General features: G+C 41.0%; 2 protein-coding genes across 4 annotated transcripts; one reads left to right on the forward strand and one right to left on the reverse strand.

Moving 5' to 3' along the window:
* Positions 1–1,164: 1,164 nt before the first annotated feature.
* LRR1 (leucine rich repeat protein 1) lies at positions 1,165–12,914 on the reverse strand. Of its 3 annotated transcripts, none has more exons than XM_034992544.1 (4): positions 12,265–12,903; positions 7,673–7,771; positions 5,699–6,420; positions 1,165–1,887 (listed from the first exon to the last, which is right to left on the reverse strand). In XM_034992544.1, exons 1-4 carry the CDS (start codon positions 12,475–12,477, stop codon positions 1,848–1,850), a joined length of 1,074 nt encoding a protein of 357 aa, XP_034848435.1. In that variant the 5' UTR covers positions 12,478–12,903; the 3' UTR covers positions 1,165–1,847. The 3 variants fall into 3 exon arrangements, with proteins under 3 accessions (XP_034848435.1, XP_034848434.1, XP_034848436.1); XM_034992543.1 differs by having other exon boundaries at positions 1,165–2,583; positions 12,265–12,892; XM_034992545.1 differs by lacking the exons at positions 1,165–1,887; positions 5,699–6,420 and adding an exon at positions 2,425–2,583 and having other exon boundaries at positions 12,265–12,914.
* A 6,364-nt stretch (positions 12,915–19,278) lies between these two features.
* Positions 19,279–21,077, forward strand: RPS29 (ribosomal protein S29). Its single transcript, XM_034992550.1, has 3 exons — positions 19,279–19,435; positions 19,668–19,767; positions 20,948–21,077. Exons 1-3 carry the CDS (start codon positions 19,374–19,376, stop codon positions 20,954–20,956), a joined length of 171 nt encoding a protein of 56 aa, XP_034848441.1. The 5' UTR covers positions 19,279–19,373; the 3' UTR covers positions 20,957–21,077.
* Positions 21,078–21,835: the final 758 nt, after the last annotated feature.

Genomic DNA, 21,835 nt, shown 5'->3' on the forward strand with positions numbered 1-21,835 from the left:
CACAGTTACCACTGAAAATGGAATGGAAGGCTGAAACTCAAAGAGCCTTGTAACCCATGGAAGGCAAAACATGAGTATCAAAAGCAAAAAGTGACAAAGGGTATGGGTTGTGAGAAGAAAAATTCTGCATTTTGTATAAGAATTTTTAAGTTGGCCTAGATATTTACATGGGATGGCTGTAGATGAGTAATGCAAAGGGCTAGGGTGTAGGAGTAACAGCTGGTTAGCACTTAGTCCCAACATAGATACATCTGCATTTGTTGATGAAAAAAGTAACTTTTGGGGCACCTGAATGGCTGTCAGTAAGCGTCTGTCCTTGGCTCAGGTTATGATCCTAAGGTCCTGGGATCCAGCCAGTTTCTGGCTCCCTGTTCAGCGGGTAGTCTGTTTCTCCTTCCTCTGCCCCTCCGCCCCCTTGTGCACACTCTGTCTCTCAAATAAAATCTTAAAAAATAATAAAAACAACTTTTTCTACAAGAACATTTAAAAATCAGATACACACAAGTTAAATATGCCACAATACATTTTTTTTTTTAAAGATTTTATTTATTTATTTGAGAGAGAGAGAATGAGAGAGAGCACATGAGAGGGGGGAGGGTCAGAGGGAGAGGCAGACTCCCTGCGAAGCAGGGAGCCTGATGTAGGACTCGATCCCGGGACTCCAGGATCATGACCTGAGCCGAAGGCAGTCGCTTAACCAACTGAGCCACCCAGGTGCCCTGCCACAATACATTTTTAAAAGAACCATGTTTTAATGTAGTTACATAATATTTATCGGTAATCCCTCACCATTTTGAGTTTAGAAAATTCTAAGATGTTTTACTTAATTATAGAATTCTTGGTTTTAAAGAGTAAAAGTGAATTAACTTTAGAAGGCGTATAAAGCCTGGGCTTAAAATCTCTGATCTGGGTTCATGGTACCTCCTAGGGTAATTTGTGAGGATTAAATAAAATACTGTATGTAAAACACCTGGAACAAAGATGCAGCTAAATGACAGCTCTTTTTATTTAAGTCATTTTTGCATTATATATGATCTTTTTTAATGAAAAACTAAAAATTACATAGAAATCTTTTGCGGGAAGAACTTAACTGACCACAAGAAATACAAATTTAAGGTCACCCAAGAATTACTCTGGACGAAAGAAACCACTCTGAGAAGAAAGTATGTTTTGGAAATCATATACATAAAGTTTTAATAAAAATCTTCTAACAGTTAAAACAGTATTTACTCAGGAATATTCATAATTTCAGAAAAGAATAAAATGCTCCAAATAAATATTTTAGGATAGAGGAAGTAGTTAGTTACCCTAAACCATAAGAAATAGTCTTACACAGACTACCTGTAACTCCAAGCCCAAAACAGCAATGATATGCTAACACCTAAGAGGGTTTTCTCCAGTAACTTTTACTCTTTCACCTCCTTTGTTCCCAGAAACCAGTTATGAGGCTATTACAATGATCTAAAAAAGAGGCTGATCTGAAGGACCATGGGAATGAACAGAATGGAGCAGTTCTGATTCCATTTTCCACAATTCTTTCAAACAGCTTCATTTTCCATTCCTTCACCCTAATTCAAATCCTCATCATACTATAGCCGGTGTATTACCACTTTTTAAATTAAAAACATAAAAATATTAAGTGACTAAAATAATAAACAGAAAAAAGTACAACCTTCAAATACAGAATGTAGTCAGTAAAAAGTAGCAAATTTCTATACCTCCTACCCAACCCTAAAACCTTGTTCTAACTCTGAAAGTTAAAAAACTTAGAAATCACAACAAAGATGTGAGTAACATTATAAAACTTATAAAAGCTGAAGTCTGTTTATCCCAAAGCAACTCCAACTTTATGCTTGAATATAGAATTCCATATGTAGAATAATATACCTGAAAAACACAAAAAGGGGTATGCTTATGTAGTTTCATACCAAAGTTTTCACTAAAATTTAGATTTAGTCCTCCAAGATATATTTTCTACATACAGGAATTCAATTTCTTTAACCAAAATTCAAGAAGAAAATTGGTAAGAAAATTCTATGACTGGAGTGATAGGGATCAGTATCTGTTTAACATTAAAAGATAATCCCACAACCCATTCTGGAAACACTAGGCTGAAATCAACACAAGTGCAATAAACTGATAAAAGTTTCCTCACAATAAAATTAAATAGATTTTAATGAAATTAAGGTTTTACAGTCAAATGATTGAATATGTTAGAGTAACACCTTCTTCCCCTCAAGTACACGAAAGGCTTCCCTTTCTCCAGTTTGACACAGTTAAACCATAAATGAATCCCAAACTAATCTGTAACTAAATGGAATTTCTTTTTGTGGTATCACCTATTACTTTAACATATCACAGGAATTTACATAACAGGCTAGAGAACAGAAGTAAGAGATAACAGGTGCTTCAGTACCACCCATATTATCTACTAAGACCACAGTGTGAGCCACAGAGTGTAGATTCATGGTAGTAGTTCCCTGAATAAAAGAGTTTAGACAGATTCTTCCACAAACACAGGTTTTTGCAGTATCCAAATCTTGGCAAAGATGAAAAGGAATGATTTGAGAGCCATATGGAATCCTATTGGAAAAAAAAGTTCAAAAAATATTTTTAAATACATTACTAGATTCAGGACTTCATGTATTAGGTCATGAATTACTGGACACTGAATTATAACCATGGAAAAATAAGATTACTCTATTAAGTGACTCACTATATTGTCCTCTCTTCCAGTTAAGAATGGGGAAAATATACTAAAAACACCATATGACATATTGTAAACCAAAGAGGAGCTATACTACTCCATAAAGTATCTTTCAGCACTGTCACTTAATAGCAAAACGCATGGAATAGAATGAAAAGAGTCCTTTATGGATCTACACTGTATGACCAGTATAACATGATCGTTTAAAGGTACAGTTCTGTTATACAATTCTCATAATGGTAATGGGGAAATTACTGACTTCTGTGAAGAAACATTTATGTAAATAAACCCAAATACTCTCCTAGGCATCCACTGTTGCAAAAGGGACTTTTAAACTGTGAAACAGATTTAAAACACATATTGTTTGGGGTATTTGTTTTACTTTACTAGCTGAGCAAGTAAGGCTGATCTCACCTTGCTTAAATCACTCACCCTCCTACTTAAAACTTCCAACGGTGCCCAGTGCAATTAAAATCAAGTCAAACTCTTTACCCTCATCTATGAGCCACTATAAGATGGTCTCTTGAGGTTGCCTGCCCATTGTCCAACTCCTTCCCCCAAATTCAACCATGCCCCAAGTCACTTTGTCTCCCACAGAGTCTATTCTTTGTTCTCTAATCCCTAGCCTAGGCTGGCACATAATAGGTGTTCAGATCTTTTTCAACAAATAAATAAAACCTACTCATAATTTAAACCGGGGTTCAGCAGCCCTTCTAGAACAAGTCTGAAAAGATACATATCAAATAAAAAAGTTTCCTTTTCATAAGGGATTAGGAACCAGCCTTGTCTGCAATTCATTTTTTTTCACATGTACTAATTTGTTGCTTGTATAAATAACAATCTTTTTAAAAAACTGTGCTAGGGGGACGCCTGCGTGGCTCAGTCAGTTAAGCTTCTGCCTTCGGCTCAGGTCATGATCCCGAGGTCCTGGAATGGAGTCCCAAATTGGGCTCCCTGCTCAGCAGGGAGCCTGCTTCTCCCTCTCCCTCTGCCTGCCGCTCCCCCTGTTTGTGTGCTCTCTCTCTCTCTGACAAATAAATAAAGAAAATCTTAAAAAAAAAAACTGTGCTAGGAAGTGTCTACCACATGTTTATGTTAATCTTTGAGGCTGTTGGCTATAGCCTAAGGAAACAGGTTAACAGTTAAAAACTGTATTTTCTATCTTAACATAATTTAAATGCCCACATATTTTTCTAATAGACCATAACTTTGTTTGTAACCAGTAGTTAGGGCAATTTCTTATAGCTTTGGATCTGTATTCTTTTTATAACAAGTGGGCTGAAAACATGCAAAATTATACGTTAGTAAAAGTTAAGGTCACATTAAAAGAACCTATATCAGGAGAGGTCAAGTTTAAAAAACAATGTAAGTACTACAATGCTAAATCATTCAGCACTAACAAATTATTTTTCTACCTTCCCTATTATATCATATTTTGATCACCTATTTTTTCTTTCCACTTTTCTATGTTGGATGTCAGTCCTGAGCCAGCCACATGCCCCTAATCATCAGAATTTTTTAAAAGCTGCTCAGGTGACTCCAAATGTGAACTAAAGTTTGAGAATCACCACTTTAAACCAAGAGCTCTTAAATGAAAATGGTGAGGAGGGAGGATTGGATTGATTTCAGAATCTATGATCATTATAAAGCTGTATGCAAAATTCTGTGTATTTTTCTAGGCCCATAATGTCTGTTTTTTTTTTTTTTTAGACCTTTTCCCCAATAAAAAACCAGTCCTGTCTTTGAAATGTAGTCTTCCTACTATTTTATAGGCACTTGATAATAATTTGGTCTACATCTTAGTCTCCTATATGAAAGATGCATGAACCAAATGAATAACTAGAGTTTGGTGTCTCATGAAGCCAAGTGCAGTTAGTGTTCAAAGACAAGGAGAAGAGAACCAATAGCTATTGAGGCCTACTATATGCCAAATACTTTGGCATTACATTAGCTCCTTTATCTTCACAATTATGTTACGTGGGTATTATTGTTCCTATTTCACAGATGAGAAAATTGAATCAAAGAGTAACTTGCTAAAGCCATACTAAGGGGTGAAGCCAGGAATCAAACTCAAGTCTGATTCCAAAGACCACACTTGATGGCTATGCCAGACTGTAGTTCTCAAACTTTAGAGTGCCTGGAAGCACTGATTAAAACACAGAGGGCTGGACCCACCCTCAGAATTTCTGATTCAATAGGTCTGTAGTGGAGTTGAAAACCTTGCATCTCTATCAAGTTCCTAGGTGATTCTGATACTGTTGGTCAGGCTACCACACTTTGAGAAACAATTGCCATTCATTAAGTATTAATTAAATGCCTAATATATGGTAGGAACAGGGGAATATCACATTTTAGACCCTGGGGAAACAGTGGGTAATAAGACAAAGTCCATGCCCTCATGGATCTTACATTCTAGTGGGGAAAACTGACAGAAAAACAATTGTTAAAAAAGATGTAATGCCAGGTAATAAATCCTTTGACAAAAAAGTCAAGCAATGTAAGGGGGTGGGGGATCAAACTAAATAGAGTCAGGAAAGGCCTTTCTGGGTACCACTGGGGAAGAGAACTGGATGAAGTGAGAAAGTGAGCTATGGAACCTTCTGGAAGAAAAGCATTCCAGGGACGCCTGGGTGGCTCAGTTGGTTGAGCATCTGCCTTCGGCTCAGGTCATGATCCTAGGGTCCTGGGATCGAGTCCTGCATCAGGCTCCCCGCTCAGCGGGAGGCGGCTTCTCCCTCTGCCTCTGTCGCTCTCCCTGCTTGGGCTCTCTGTCTCTTTCTCTCTGACAAATAAATAAAATCTTTAAAAAAAAAAAAAGAAAAGAAAAGCATTCCAAGCAGAGGTAAGGAGCATCAAGGTCACTGCAGCAAGGGGTCAGTTTGTGCACAGCATTGTAAACTACGTTAAAGACTGTGACTATTACAATGAGGATGATGAGAATACTAGAATGCTAACAAAGATACCACATTTCATGACTACTAAAAGTCTTACCTATTACATAATACGGCTTGTGCAGAGGATTCCAATAAAGTTAATGGCGTTTGAAGCATTATAAGTGGAAGGACTTTTGGTTGTTCAAAAGTATTTCCAAAAAGATCCAAGTACTCAAGGGATAAATTTTTAAATTCACTAGGCAAAAAGGGAAGCTTATTTCGAGCTGCTGACAAAAAACGCAGTTTTGTCAACTGTCCCATCTTGAAAGGAAATCGAATCAATTCATTATCATCAAGTTTCAAATCTGTAAGTTCTCGGAGATGGCAAAACTGCACAGGGAGTGCCTTGATTTTGTTCTTGCTGAGATCCAAACTCCGAAGTGACGTCTGGAGTGTAGACTGACACAAGGCTACACTAAATGACTCCAAGTGATTGTCATTCAGGTTAAGTTCTTGAAGATGGATGAGGTCTCCAACTGTAGCAGGAAGCTTTTTTATATGGTTGTGACTCAAGTCTAATTTCCTTAGGTTTCTTAAGCAAAGCATACGCATATCAATTCGGACAAGCCCACAATAAGAAGTCTGAAGATGTTCCAGAGAATATGGGAAGTTCTTGCTTAGAGGATAGTCCTTTTTGGATGTGATAACCATTTTAGTTTTCAATTTTTCAAATTCTGAAGTCTTCACTGGTGTGAAGGTTGAAAGTGGTACTTCAATATCACAACCTCTATGAGCCAGTCTCACAGCTGAAAGGAAACTCTTTAAACTACTGGAATTGGCCTGAATAAATAAAAATAAGTCGTACAATTATAAACTCCATTTTAGATAATACATGCATGCTAATGCATCCTATAACAAATTCTGTAAAGTTATACATGCAAAATGGTGCAATCATTTCTTGAAAATGGCTGTAAAAATAAATTTTTAGTATTTTATTTTGACTAAAATTCAATATAGATACAAAAACTGAAAATTTTTGAAAAAAGATTATGTTGAAAGACACACTCTAAATAAAACCATTCAAAGGGGAACCAAAAGGGCATAAAATAAGACGAGAAAGCATGAAAAGATTCCACTTAAGACTTGGGTTTGAGGCGCCTGGGTGGCTCAGTTCTTAAGCGGCTGCCTTCGGCTCAGGTGATGGTCCCAGGGTCCTGGGATCGAGCCCCGCATTGGGCTCCCTGCTCGGCGGGGAGCCTGCTTCTCCCTCTGCCTGCCGCTCCCCCTACTTGTGCTCTCTGTCAAATAGATAAATAAAATCTTAAAAAAAAAAAAAAAAAAAAAAGATGGGTTTAAGATGAACTGAGACAGGGCACCTGGCTGGCTTATTTGGTGAAGCCTGCAGCTCTTGACCTTGGGGTTGTGGGTTCAAGCCCCACATTGGGTGTAGAGATTACTTAAAATCTTTAGGGGCGCCTGGGGCTTAAGCTTAAGTCCATTAAGCATCTGACTCTTGGTTTTGGCTCAGGTTGTGATCTCAGGGTCACGAGATCAAGCCCCACATGGGCCTCCGAACTCAGCTTGGAGTCTGTTTGAGATTCTCTCTTCCTCTCTCTCTGCCCTTCCTGCTAGTGCTCTCTCTAAAATAAATAAGTAAATCTTTAAAAAAAAATTTATTTTAATGGTTTAAGTATTTTCTAAAATGATAATAAACAAAACAGCCCCCAAATTTTCCTAATTGCATTTTATCTTCTTTTTTTACACCAAATTTAGATTTGCAACCTGATTATGTTGGCAAAATGTAGACTTGTGCCACTGGCCTGATAGAGTTCCCCTCTAAGAACACTCTAAGGCTCTCTGGAGCACAGAAGTAAGTCATTCTCCTTCCTCCCCATCCTGCATAGCCTTACTAGGCTCTCTGCACCTTCAGAGCTGGGCCAGCATGCCAGGGAAGCTGCCATTGCTTCGTCAAACACATCTGCCAAGTGTCCATCCCTATTCAGCTAAGTGGGATATCAGGATGCTCAAACAGCCTCTTCTATAAAGAAAATACAGCCAACCAACCTAACCATTAATGTTTTTCATACCATACCTTACTTAGACAGATATCCACAGGAGGCTCCTTTAACCGAACAGTAGCTTTCCCCTCATCCATAAATTTGGTGAAGAATTGCTCAATGTTCTCCTTTAGCTGTTTAAAACCAATGAGAAAAAAGGGACAAAACCAGGTATTGTTATTCAATAATATTTATTACAACTAGAAAGTGCCAGTCACTTTGCCAGGCTTTTAATCAAGTCTGGGTGTTTTGTGGTTTTAAGTTTTAGTTTTAATTTCATTGTTTTTTCTTTTTCTAGCATTTGGGTAGCTACATTTCTTATCTACCTTCTGGTAGATATTACTGTTTTATCAGCCCAGTAACCCTTTCCTGTTAATCTCGTTTGGGAGAAGGCTCCTCTTCTCCCATTCCAACTATGTGACCGTAGTAGGAGCTGCCAATAGTAGTTACTTGCCTTCTTAACTTCAGTCCATTAGTCTCGAGTGGACACACCTCCCACAGGATTATAAACTCCATGAAAGCAGGAATCTTGTTTCCTTTGTTCACTACTGTATCCACGGAACCAAAACAGTGACCGACACATAACAGGTGCTCAAAAACTTTTTTTTTTAAAGATTTTTATTTATTTTTTGACAGTGAGAGAGACAGCGAGAGAGGGAACATAAGCAGGGGGAGCCGGAGAGGAAGAAGCAGGCTTTCCGCCGAGCAGGTAGCCAGATGCGGGGCTCGACCCCAGGACCCTGGGATCATGACCTGAGCTGAAGGCAGACACTTAACGACTGAGCCACCCAGGCGCCCCATGTGCTCAAAAACTTTTAATGACAAATGTTGCTTTGGCTTTAGACTTCAACAGCTATTTGCTGAGAAGCCACTCTGTACCAGGTACTATGACAGGGGGCTTGAAACAATAGTAGTGAATAAAACCAACATGGTAATTACATTTATAAAGTTTATAAAGCTGTCAGTCTGATGAAAGACAATTATTAAATAAGTAATTACAAGCAACAAATATTAAGATAAGGGAAGTACAGATTGCTCTAAGACCTTATATAGCAAAGGAATCTTACCTGGTCTAGGGAAAAGAAGGTGACCTTAAAGGTGAGAACTGAAGGATCAGGAGATGTTGAGCAAGTGAAGATACTGGGGAAAGAGAGGGAATAGTACACCGATAAGGAAAAATGTATGCAAAGCCTTGAAGGCAAGAGAGTTCGGAAGCTGTGAGGAGCTGAAAGTTCAGTATGGCTAAAGGATTCAGTGAAGAGGCAAGTGAACCTGGACAGGTAGAGGCTGAATGGTGGAATATTTTGCAAACCATGTCAAGAATTTTGAAGCGCCTGTGTGGCTCAGTTGGTTGAGTGACTGCCTTTGGCTCATGTCATGATCCTGGACTCCCTGGATTGAGTCCCGCATTGGGCTCCCTGCTCAGTGGGGAGTCTGCTTCTCCCTCTGACCCTCCCCCTCCATGCTCTCTCTCTCAAATAAATAAATAAATAATATTAAAAAAAAAAAAGAATTTTGGATTTTATTCTGCAAATGATATCCACTGAATGACTTGAAGCTGGGAACATAGATCTTCATTTTACTAAGTTCCCTTTAACCACAGTGTAAGGGGCGCCTGGGTGGCTTAGTTGGTTGGGCGTCTGCCTTTGGCTTGGGTCTTGATCTCAGGGTCCTGGATCAAGCCCTGTGTCAGGCTCCCTGCTCAGCGGGGAGCCTGCTTCCCTCCTTCTCTCTGTCAAATAAATAAAATCTTAAAAACAACAACAACAGGGGCGCCTGGGTGGCTCAGTTGTTTAAGTGACTGCCTTCGGCTCAGGTCATGATCCTGGAGTCCCGGGATCGAGTCCCGCATCGGGCTCCCTGCTCAGCGGGGAGTCTGCTTCTCCCTCTCCCGCTCCCCCCTCTCATGTGCTCTCTCTCTCTCATTCTGTCTCAAATAAATAAATAAAATCTTTAAAAAAACAAAACAAAACAACAAAAAGCACAGTGTAAGAATGAACTTTGGGGGAGGGGAGATTGGGATGGGGCTGGGTAGAGATAGGAGTACCTTTTAAGAGACTAGCCAAGCAAGGGGTAATGGTGGCTTAGACTGCATGGGGATGGAAGGAGGTATGAAAATCTGAAAGATACCTAGGAGGTAGAATTGAAAGGATTCAATATTTTATTAGATACGGGAATGCAAAAGCTTTAAGGTTTCTGGATAGAACAGAGCACTATTTTTTTTTTAAGATTTTTATTTATCTAGGGGCGCCTGGATGGCTCAGTCGTTAAGCGTCTGCCTTCGGCTCAGGTCATGATCACAGGGTCCTGGGATCGAGTCCCGCATCGGGCCCCCTGCTCAGCCAGGAGCCTGCTTCTCCCTCTCCCACGCCCCCTGCTTGTGTTCCCTCTCTCGCTGTCTTGCGCTCTCTCTGTCAAATAAATAAATAAGAATTAAAAAAAAAAAAAGATTTTATTCATCTATTTGAGAGAGAGAGAGACTGAGGTGGGGAGGGGCAGAGGGAGAGGGAGAAGCAGACTCCCCTCGGAGCCTGACTCAGGGCTTGATCCCAGGACTCCGGGATCATTACCTGAGCCAAAGGCATATGCTCAACCAACTGTGCCACCCAGGCACCCCAAGAGCAGAGCACTATTTAATGAGTTGCAGAACACCATCAGAAAAGCAAATTTAGGGGTGGCAAAGAAAATTAATTTTTGGATATCTTAGTTTGAAATGCTACAACACATCTAAGTGAAGATTTCCAATTGATGAGGTTCAAGTTGGAAATTAAGGGAGAGGACTAGCTAAAGATACAGATTTAGAAATCATAGTGAGATGGGCAGTAGGTGAACCATGGAATGGAAAAGTTGGTGTAAGAAAGATCCCCAAGGTTCTGCCACACTTAGCACTAATACCTAATCTTCAGGACCCAGGACCAACACCACTTTAATTCATCCAACAAATGTTTACTGAGCACCTACTATGTCCCAAGCCCTGTGCCACCATCTCTTCTACAAAACCTTTCTCGGGCGCCTGGGTGGCTCAGTCGGTTAAGTGTCTGCCTTCGGCTCTGGTCATGATCTCAGGGTCCTGGGATCGAGTCCCGCATCGGGCTCCCTGCTCAGCAGGGAGACTGCTTGTCCCTCTCCGTCTGCCCTGCTCATGCTCTCTCTCTTAAATAAAAATAAATAAAATCTTAAAAAAAAAAAAAAAAACCAACTTTTTCAAGCCTCTGTAATCAAATCCATTTTGCTTTTTGATACTATACTATTCTACTTCTACCTTTATTATAGCATTTATCATAGCCCACCTTGTATTGTAAGCACTGGTTTCTATTTCTTCCTTTCTAGTCTTGGAAGGATAGTGACTAAATCAAGTTTATCTCCCACAGCATCTAGCACTGCATCTTGCACACAGTAAACCTTCAACTCGCAGTTCACAATAAACTTTTGATTAGGATTACCACCTACAATCATTAGTGCACCTTAAGTTTTAAGGAAGAGATCATTACAGCCTTTTTAAAAATAGACAATACTTGAGCTGGGCATGAAAGAGGTTTGGGGGAAGACGATGGTGAAGAGGAGACAATTCTTGTTATGAGTTGGCTTCTGTCACCTTACAGTTTTCTAACCTATAAAATGTTGAGTGATTGCTTAAGTCTTCTCAAAGTGAAAGATTATGAGAGTTGATTCCATGAAGAGGGAGAAATTACTTACACTTTCAACTGTCTATATCAATTACTAAGTGTCTCTGAATGAGATGTAATAAACCCTTCCGTCAACTAAGAGTATTCACTGTGGAGTACAACACTATGAGGTCAATAATCCCAGAAACTGTATAAAATCCAGACAAGAGTCTGATGCAAGGGTGGGAGATGAGTTGCCCCCTCAACTTTATTTATAGTAGACACAAGGGTATTCCAGTCATTTTGACAAAATAACATAGTGCCCTGTAAAATGAGGAAAAAAGAATTTTATAAAACTTGTGTTTTGAAAATTCTATTTCAACTTTCAACTGTTTTTAGTTTACTACTGCTATGCAGATGAGAAAAAGCCCTGGCCCTAGAAAATCAAGTCTTAGGAAATTAAACATTTAAGGAGAAAAAAGAAAGAGAGAGAGAGAGATGCAGTAACCAGTAACATTAATAAAAATATCAAGATGCAACACAAAGCTTTACTGCTTTACTACTGTACTAATCTGGTCTAACGACCTTGGATACTATTCATCAGAACTTAAAGCCTTAAAAAAAAAAAGGCGAAAATACCGTGGGAGAAAAAAACTTATTGAACGAAAGTGCAATTATTTTACTGGTCCCCCAAACTGGAATGCTGTTTCATTTAAAGTTTAGTTTCACGCAGGCCGAGTTTCCAGAGGCTTTAAAAGGGCAGGGTTACTATCTACTACTAAACAGAAAGGGTGTCAATTTAAAGCCAAAGAAATGGGAAAGAAAAACAAGAAGAAGGGGCCCTCTCAAAAGCTTTCCTCTTTCGGGTCCAGAGGCAGACGCCCAGAACTCGGGAGTGGTGGTGGGGCTCAGATATCCGCCCCCAGGACAGGCTCCAGCCTCTGGAACGGGCGAGCAAGCGAGACCCGAAGGGGAAGAGCTCATGGCCAACTCCCGAGGCAGGGCCGGTTCGGTCCACGCACCTCATAGCGGGTCCCGCGCTTGTCCTTCAGGGTGGAGATGAGCAGGCAGGGGGGGTGCGGGCCGCCTCGATCGCCCCGAGCCCCAGCCCGAGGCTGACTCCTGGGCGTCTGCTGACAGAGGCTCAACACCGCCCGGACACCCTTACCCCGGTTCCTCATTCCCAGAGCCGGCAAACGTCGACTGACTACCTCGACCTCGCAGTGCAGCTTCATTTCGCCCGAGCAGCGATAGCCAAGTCCACAACTCGGCTTTGAAACTGCCCCCTTCCCGCCGCGCCGCCGCCGGGGTCCTGGAGCGCGCGGGCTGTCCCCGGATCTGCCTGCCTGCTCGGCGTGACAACAGCTCGGGTTTTCTCAGAACAGCGGCTCTATAGGTCTGCGGGGGCGACGGCCTTCCCTTTCACTTGCAGGGTCGAGTCCTCACTGTGGCTGCCGGTCGGCGGAGCGCGGATACCGGCCGCCTGAGAACTCGGTTCGCGCCTCCCGATGCCGGCGACTGTCGAAGGCGCAACGTCCTATCCCAGGAACGCTTGCGGCTGGCGGCGCAGGTGGTTATTGTTTGGGGCGGAGTTCTAGTTTCCGCTGTTGACACTTAACGGGTTTCCTGCACTTGTTGGGTCGTTGAGTTTCCCAAAGCGAAGCGGGTGCCCCTCTGTTAAAGGGAAAGTCTCTTTACCTACATAGCTTCGGAACTTGGGACTTTACGGGTTGCCCATTGCCAGCCAGGGCGCGGCATTTCCCGGAACTGATGGATTGGTGTTTGTTTTGTTTTTGGTGGCTCCCCTCCGGAGGCAACACCTGTCACGTCAGAACTGAATTTGATAGGACAATATTTGACTTGGCAATTTCTGTCGAACAAATGCCCACTTTGTAACCGCTACTACGTTGGATGGAGTCACTGGCTTAACTGCATCTGACACTTGGAAAGACCGTCCAGACCCCATATGCCCTTCGGTCTCCTTATTACATTTATTAATGGAGGGCCAGGCCGTAGGTGGGGCGAGGGAGGCGCTCTCAAGGACCTAGTCTTGTCTCCTTAAATTTTGTGCCCTAGGCGCCTCTCTCACCTCACCCTAGTCCCGGCCTTTTATTAAACGTTCATTTCATTTGAGCTGTACTTTAGCAAATTTACAGAAATACCGATTTTCAATTCAATTGTGACAATATAATGATTTATCCTTAAGTGAGCATCCGTGTATACAGCATGTTGAATCTAAAATGTTCTCTGTGATTCTAATTCTGAAAAACGTAATTGGTTCTTAAAAATCAGTGATTAATGGGGCGCCTGGGTGGCTCAGTCATTAAGCATCTGCCTTTGGCTCAGGTCATGATCCCGGGGTCCTGGGATCGAGCCCCGCATCGGGCTCCCTGCTCCGCTGGAGGCCTGCTTCTCCCTCTCCCACTCCCCCTGCTTGTGTTCCCTCTCTCGCTGTGTCTCTTTCTGTCAAATAAATTAAAAAAAAAAAAACAGTGATTAATAAAGCACTACTTTTTTCCCCCCTATTTACTCGTCTTGCATGTAGAGCAGGAAAACACGACTCCGCATTTAGCAACAGTTTGTCTCATGGCCAGAGGGAAACAAGACTAAACTAAAACGACACCTTAGAGTTTTCAAAGACAGACTTTATAGGGATTACCCACTTTTGTTCTTTGAGTTCTTTGAGTAAAACAAAATAATAAAACATCAGCCTAAATCATGACAGGTACATCAAATATACTCTGAACTTCCAGGGACAGTTGGGAGCTGGGAAAATCTTAAATGTGTAAACTGATGTAATTTTAATTAGAATAGAAATGTACAAAAACCAAGAATACAACAACAATAACAAAGCCTCAACCTTCTATTTGGTGTTACCTGGGTTACTGAAGCACAGATTCAGTGATCAGATGTTAAATAATCTAAATATATGAAAGTTACTTAACAGCTCCAAGGTGATTTTAGAGTAGAACAATGGTGTTGATTTAGTTTTTTTTTTTTTAAAGATTTTATTTATTTATTTGAGAGAGAGAGAATGAGAGAGAGAAAGCACATGAGAGGGGGGAGGGTCAGAGGGAGAAACAGACTTCCCGCTGAGCAGGGAGCCCCATGTGGGACTCGATCCCAGGATTCCAGGATCATGACCTGAGCTGAAGGCAGTGGCTTAACCAACTGAGCCACCCAGGCGCCCTGATTTAGTTTTTGAATGTTGTTGTTGGTGATGGGATATGGAGTCCACCGCCAAGAAAGAATTCTTGAGAGGTCTTCCATGCAAAATGGTGGTTTTATTAAACCGTGGGGACAGGCCCCATGGGCAGAAAGAGCTGCCTCAGCAGCTACCTGCTGCTCCCCACTGCCCCAGGATTATGAGGAGCAAGTGATTATATACGTTGGGGTTAGGGGAAGTAAAGATAAGGAAGGTTCCAAAAGGACTTTCATATGTTAAAGAAGACTCAAGATCCCAGAAGAATGTTACAATCTACCTATCTCAAGTATTTGTCAATGGGCTGTTGGTGATAAGGAGATTTAATTTTATCTACATTTCCTTTTGCCTTTGTTCCCCACATCGTGTGCACAGCCAAAAACTTATCTTCCTAATTGCCAGATTCTCAAAGATGTGTGCTTCCCAAAATATATAAATAAGATTATCTTATTAAGATCACATAAAATAATATTGGACTGAAAGTAAAATAAACATATATCAGTTTTTGAGATCTCATCTCTCTCCCTACCCCCCAGCTTCCCCTTAGATTCCCCATTTTTAATGACTGACATATTTGGATATGGCGTTTATTTTGGTCTTTCTGGACTGTTTATGAAGCAAAAGATTCTTTAGGGGTGCCTGGCTGACTCAGTTGGTGGAGCATGGGACTCTTGATCTCAGGGTAGTAAGTTTGAGCCCCACATTGGGTGTAGAGATTATTAAAAAAAAAATTCTTTGATTACCCATCCACACTTCTGTCTTTACGGCCATACAAATAAAGTCTGCCTGTTGATCTCCTCTACCCTTAATTACCTCAAGCTAGTTTGAATTGCAGACTGACTGAACATGGAAATACAAGGCATTTTAAAGTGGGCTACAGTTTTTAACAAAAGGAATCAAAGAAATGACATCTAGATTAGTTTTCCTTCTGTAAAATTGGTTCCTCTTCTTCCTGGCCTACATACTACACTTATTCCCTCCCCTCTGTTTTCTTCATACTAATTGATCCTGTTCATCTTTCAAAACCCAGTTCAGTTTCCACTAGCTATCTTTAACAACTTATTCTTCTTTTTTGGAGTTTGAAAATTCAATTGCACTTAAAATTACCTTTCATTTCCTTTATTTTCCTGGGTTTCTGGTGCATACAGGATCCAACAATTAATTCATTGAATCTCTGATTTCCCCCTTCATTTGTACTTGTAGTAAACTTTACTCACTTAGGTTTGTGGCTCACTTGGGTTCAAACTAGTAAATCATAGTCACATCATATTATGAAACAGTGAGGTCATAATCTATGGACAGTGTAGATTTGTCTTCCCTAGCACATTGGGACCAGATCTTAGATTTGGTTTTTTAAATCATAAACTTCATTAAATTAAAAAAAGCTAAATAGTTAACAAACATACACTTAAGCATTAGACCTATATAGTGCTACCTTGCCCCTGTTGATGCTCCTTAATTAGATCTTATAAGTTGTGTTTCCACATGATTTCCTAATTAATATCCACCTTTCCCTTGTTAGTGCTACCATGTCAGTTGAGAGCTGCATTACTTCCCTCCAGAACTATTCCTAAACTTACCAGGTCTTACTTCAATACTTATTCATTCATTTAATATTTATAGTGTTCTTGATGTATGCCAGCACCTATTTTAGATGTTTAGAAGGCAGAGATGATTTTGCAGTGTTTAGGAGAGATGTTATACTACAATGGGATAAATGTCAGACATTAGAGGAATATAAAGTAGCCAGATGATGAAAAGAATTTGTTTGCTAAGCCAGGGCCTTTGAACTTTAGCCTGAAAGTACTGGGAAACATTGAAAAATTTCAACAGAGGATAAAATTCAGACCTATTTAGGAAAGGTTACTGTGGTCAGTAAAGAGATTACTTTGGAGGTAGAGCAAGTCTAGAGGCAGGGATCACCTAAAAGTCTAATGCAATGATCCACCATCTACACTGCTGCCACATTAAATCCTTTTAAAGAGTCTCCTGTCATAGAATCTGAACTTTGAGAGCTGAGACACAGTTTAAAGATATTCCAATTCGATTCTTTCATTTTTCACAAAGGGAATAGAGGCTGAAAAGAGTAAAGGGATTTGCTCATGACCTCTAGATAGTCAGTGTTACAACTAATAGTGCTAGAACTCAAGGTTGCAATCAACTTCTTCCAAACTCCTGATCATGTTGATACTTTGACCTCTCCCCATAAATCACAAATGTTCTTAATGGCATCTAGAATAGTGAATCCTTTCCAGGAGGTTTTCAATTTACTTTCCCCAGATCCAATGGAGGAATTGTTATATATGGCTGCCATAGCCTTACAAAACAGATTTCTTAAATAAAAAGACTTGAAAGTTGAAATGATTCCTTTGATCCATGGGCTGCAGAATGAATGTTGTGTTAGCAGGCATGAAAATAACATTAATCTCATTGTACCTCTCCATCAGAGCTCTTGGGTGACCAGGGGTATTTTCAATGAACAGTCATATTTTGAAAGGAATCCTTTTTTCTGAGAATATGTCTCAACAGTGGGCTTAAAATATTCAGTAAACCATGTTCTAAATGGATATGCTGTCATCTAGGCTTTGTTGTTCCATTTATAGAGCACAGGCAGAATAGATTTAGTGCAATTCTTTTTTTAAAGATTTTATTTATTTATTTGAGAGAGAATGAGAGAGAGCACATGAGAGGGGGGAGGGTCAGAGGGAGAAGCAGACTCCCCGCCAAGCAGGGAGCCCGATGTGGGACTCGATGTGGGACTTGATGCGGGACTCGATGCGGGACTCGATGCAGGACTCGATGCGGGACTCGATGCGGGACTCCAGGATCATGACCTGAGCTGAAGGCAGTTGCTTAACCAACTGAGCCACCCAGGCGCCCCAGATTTAGTGCAATTCTTAAAGGCTCTAGGATTTTTGAATGGCCAGTGAGCATTGGTTTCAACATTAAGAACTACTTGAATATCAAGATAGGTTTAACAGATTATTCAAGTGTAATAATTGTTTCTTGTTTGTCCTTTTCCTTTTTGCTTTTAAATGAGTTCACATTTCTTTAGGCCCAAAGGATTCTATATCAAAGTGTTGAAATATTTATGGATTTGATCTCAGAACCATTGTAATCTTTTAAAAATTATGTACACAAGCTAGGAAAGGTCTGAGAAGCCTGTAGGTGGGGAAATGTTAGATTAACTTTTGAGAGGCACATGAATTTTGGAAACTACACATCAATGACTGATATAAATTCTAGGAAAACTGTGGAAGTTTGACATTGGACCCTCTACAATCAGGCTTTATGATAAAATACGTTTGTTTTATCTATCACTAAGGTTTTTGTGCATCCTCAACTCTAGTTATACAAGATTGTTCACCTTCCACAACTCCATTCTTTGGCTCAAACTCTTTTTGTCACCAGGCCTTCCATCTAGTGCTGCCTGTAGAAATCCCACTCTTCAAGGCTTACTTCAACGGCATCTTAAATATACATCAAGCTGGAATTAATTTCTCTCTTTTTTGCTCCTCTTGTACACCATGAGTACATCCATCATAAGACACAGAATCTTTGCTTACTTAGTCGCATACAGGTCATTAAGTCACACAAGTTGAAACTGGAAGGAAGGGCTCTTTAAGATAATCCTATTTTCTTCCTTATATCTGCAAGTTTTAAGAACAGGAATCAAGTCACATCTGGTTTTTTAATTTCTGACTTGCCTTCTTCCTTCATCATGCACCAAAATCCCTAATTTAATGATTGGGAAGGGCACCCCCTCCAGAATCCTGAAATAGCATACCTCAAGAAGTTTTAATATAAGAATTAATGTGTAAAATTTTATTGGATTATTTCACTCTGTGGTACATTTTGTAGATCTAGTTAAAGCTTTGATTTTGGAACCATGTACAGTTTTAGGTTTATCTAGAGACATCATAAACGTCCATATGGAATTTAGACATCTTTCAACGGATTATCAGATGGCATTTGTTTTTTAGTAGTTGTAACCAAATCATCCCGTCAAAGCAACATACATATGCAACTTGTTTCTCACTAATATTCAACTACATTTAAATATCAAATACACTGTCTCTCATTTTTCTTGATTATTGTAGGTGTATCTCTAGAGTGTGCCCCTCAATTAAAAAACGAGAAAACGGCTTTGAAAACGCATTCTGTTTAACAAAAGAGAAACTCCTACTGTTGACTCTTAATTATTACAGCTGACTCTAAGTTATTTTATTAATTTATCCCAGCAGGTGTCAGTGCTGAGTCGAGGCAAAATCCTTTTTCCAAGTGTAAAATTTTAATTTAAAAAATGTGAATGGGTCCGGCGATGAAAAAAGATACTTAGATCACCGATTTATCTATCTCTTAGGAGTCCAAAATTCATTCCTTGGGGCTTCAAAAGAGACGGGGTCTCGCTATGTTGCCCAGGCTGGAGTGCAGTGGCTATTCACAGGCGCGATCCCACTACTGATCAGCACGGGAGTTTTGACCTGCTCCGTTTCCGACCTGGGCCGGTTCACCCCTCCTTAGGCAACCTGGTGGTCCCCCGCTCCCGGGAGGTCACCATATTGATGCCGAACTTAGTGCGGACACCCGATCGGCATAGCGCACTACAGCCCAGAACTCCTGGGCTCAAGCGATCCTCCTGCCTCAGCCTCCCGAGTAGCTGGGACTACAGGCGCGCGCCACCGCGCCCGGCGCTCGGGAGTAGCGCAACTTGACACTAGAGGCTGAGCTGCGGTGACGTCATCAGCTGTGCCGGCCTAGAGTGTTTCCAAGACCGCTCGATTCACTCCCTCGAAACCGCGCAGTCCCACAGCGTTCGCGTCATTTGCCAGCACTGCATTCTGGGTAAACCGTGTCTCAAAAATTTTTTGAAGAGCGCATGCGTTCGCTAGCTCCTTCCTTTTGCCTCGTTGCATCCGAGAGAGCAAGATGGGTCACCAGCAGCTGTACTGGAGCCATCCGAGGAAATTTGGCCAGGGTTCTCGTTCTTGGTGAGAAACAGAATGTGGTTTCAGGGAAGGGTTGTACTGGTTTGTGGCGCGGCCAGAACTCATGCAGAGGAGCCCGCGGCGGCGCGTGGGGGTAGACCGGTTCTGGAGCTGTGGCTGCCGCCATTACGGGCCTCTGACGGGTCGGGGAAGACCCGCGGTGAGGGTGGTAGCCCGCGAGTGCAGAATCCTTCCACTTCTGCGGCCTGCAGTAACGCCATCTCTCTTCTTACAGCCGCGTCTGCTCAAACCGGCACGGTCTGATCCGGAAATACGGCCTCAATATGTGCCGCCAGTGTTTCCGTCAGTACGCGAAGGACATAGGCTTCATTAAGGTACGCGGCCGCGATGCCTTCCCCGGGTTCTGTGTGTGCGCGGGGAAAGTTCAGATATTTCCTTATTTTGAGCTTTCGACCAACACCGTTTTCCTGTGTCTTAGTTAGCAGGGCTTTTTGGGGTGTCGGACGCCACTGTTAAAGAGCTTTGGCAGGGTAATGGGATAGATTTACAGTCTAACCCCTTTTTACCAGTGTCCGTCAGTTTTAGAAAACACTGGAAATGAAGTTTTAGATCTCTTTAATCGTATCTAGACATTTTCCAGCAAAATACATGTGTTGGCTACTGCCCGAGTGGTGGGATAGCATCATATACTGGCATGAGCTTGAGGATGATTGGGGCCAGATAGACCTTCTTAGGATTCAGATAGAAATCTATTTAATAATAGTCCAGTGACTTTAGTCCAGTCACATGAAGTTCCGTTTCTGCCTGAGAAAAATAAATGGCAGGGTTGTTGCAAATCTCTGTATGTGGAGCTGTCTTGACTCCTAAAAATCAGTTAAGTGCTAGAGTGTTTTCTTCCCCCTATGGTGAAAACTACCGCTTTCTTGGTCCTTTGAGATACAGTTGCTGGCGATAAAGTATGATCTCTGGTAGACACAGTATCTTAAGCTTAGAATTTTAGTTTTGACCAGATACTTAGCAAGTATATGCTTGTTACAATGTGGAAGTTCATAAATCTCATTCAGTGGGATGGGAGGTGTTGATCAGTGTATCAGTGATGAGAATGGACTCAGGCTCTTGAGCTATTAACTTTGTGTCCCCAGGTTCTCAGAGGTTAGGATTAAATGAGTTAATTTATGAACGGTCCCTATAGTAGTGTCTGTCACATATTGAATACCAAAGTATTAGCTGTGTAGTTACCTACTTAACCAGCCTGAGGTTTTGGTAAAGATTATTTTATGTAGTAGTGTCTTTCTAGTGGGGAGTTCTTTGAGGGAAGAAGTGAATGCTAATGCTAAAGTTTACAGTCTTAAATTGTTGTGGTTTGTGGAATAGCTTGTTGTAAGCATTCAGTAAATATTTTAAGCTATTTAGAGCTTGGTAGCTGGTTTGGGTAGGTCAGATTTCCAGTTTAAACCTCATTCTTCCATAATAAGAACCAGTGTTTGTGAGAATAAAATGGGTATTTAAACATTTTGAATTAATACATTTCTTGTCGGTTTTTTTTCTTTTCAGTTGGATTAAGTGAACTTCCTTGAATTGGTCATCCAGGATAACCTACCTTAACTGCGGATACTCAAGATACCTACTTTAATGCTAACACATTGTACATAAAATAAAAATGCTTCAATTATGAGTGCTTTAATGTGAATGGAATGTTCAATTGATTATAGGAATCTCCTTTTTAAAATGTACTATTTTCTCAACAGTTCATCTTCAACATGTGGCTTAATTTCCTTCAGTTATATAAAAGTATTCATGCTGAACTCTGATAAAAATGCCAGTGTTGTTCTATATTTCAAAAAACCTTTATTACATAAAGTGACTTCTATATAGGAGCAACTTGAGACAACTGTCTCATAAGTAATTGACTTGCTACAGTGAGCTAGGCAATAAAAGTAAAATTGTTGAGATATGTTTTTTTGAAAAAAGATATCACTGAAACCTTGGCATTGCCCAGAGGCAGGAAGATAGCAGTCCTAGCTTTGGGGGTAATTCACAGATAAAATATTGTAAGTTTCTCAAATGTTTGTATGTGGAAGGGGGGACCAGTGATTAAAAGTTCATGGGTCTTGGGCACCTGGGTGGCTCAGGCGTTTAAGCATCTACCTTCAGCCCAGGTCATGATCCTGGGGTCCTGGGATGGGTCTCCTGGCTCAAGGGGGAGTCTGCTGCTTCCTCTACCCGCGCCCCCCCCCCCCATGATCTCTCTCAAATCTTTTTTTAAAAAAAGCTCTTGGGTCTTGTCAGCAAGATAAACTTAACGAGGTAAGGATGGAAGGAGGGAAACAAGTCTGTTGGAATAGTTTAGGCAAGTGATCTTGGACTAGGATAAAAGGGAGTGGTTGAGGCAGTCTGCAAACAAGGCATTTGAAGAGCAAGATGACAGGATTTGTTGAAGGC

The sequence above is a fragment of the Mirounga leonina genome, unplaced genomic scaffold (genome assembly GCF_011800145.1).
Source record: "Mirounga leonina isolate KUSES-001 unplaced genomic scaffold, KU_Mleo_1.0 Mir_82, whole genome shotgun sequence".
NCBI classification, from domain to species: Eukaryota; Metazoa; Chordata; class Mammalia; order Carnivora; family Phocidae; genus Mirounga; species Mirounga leonina.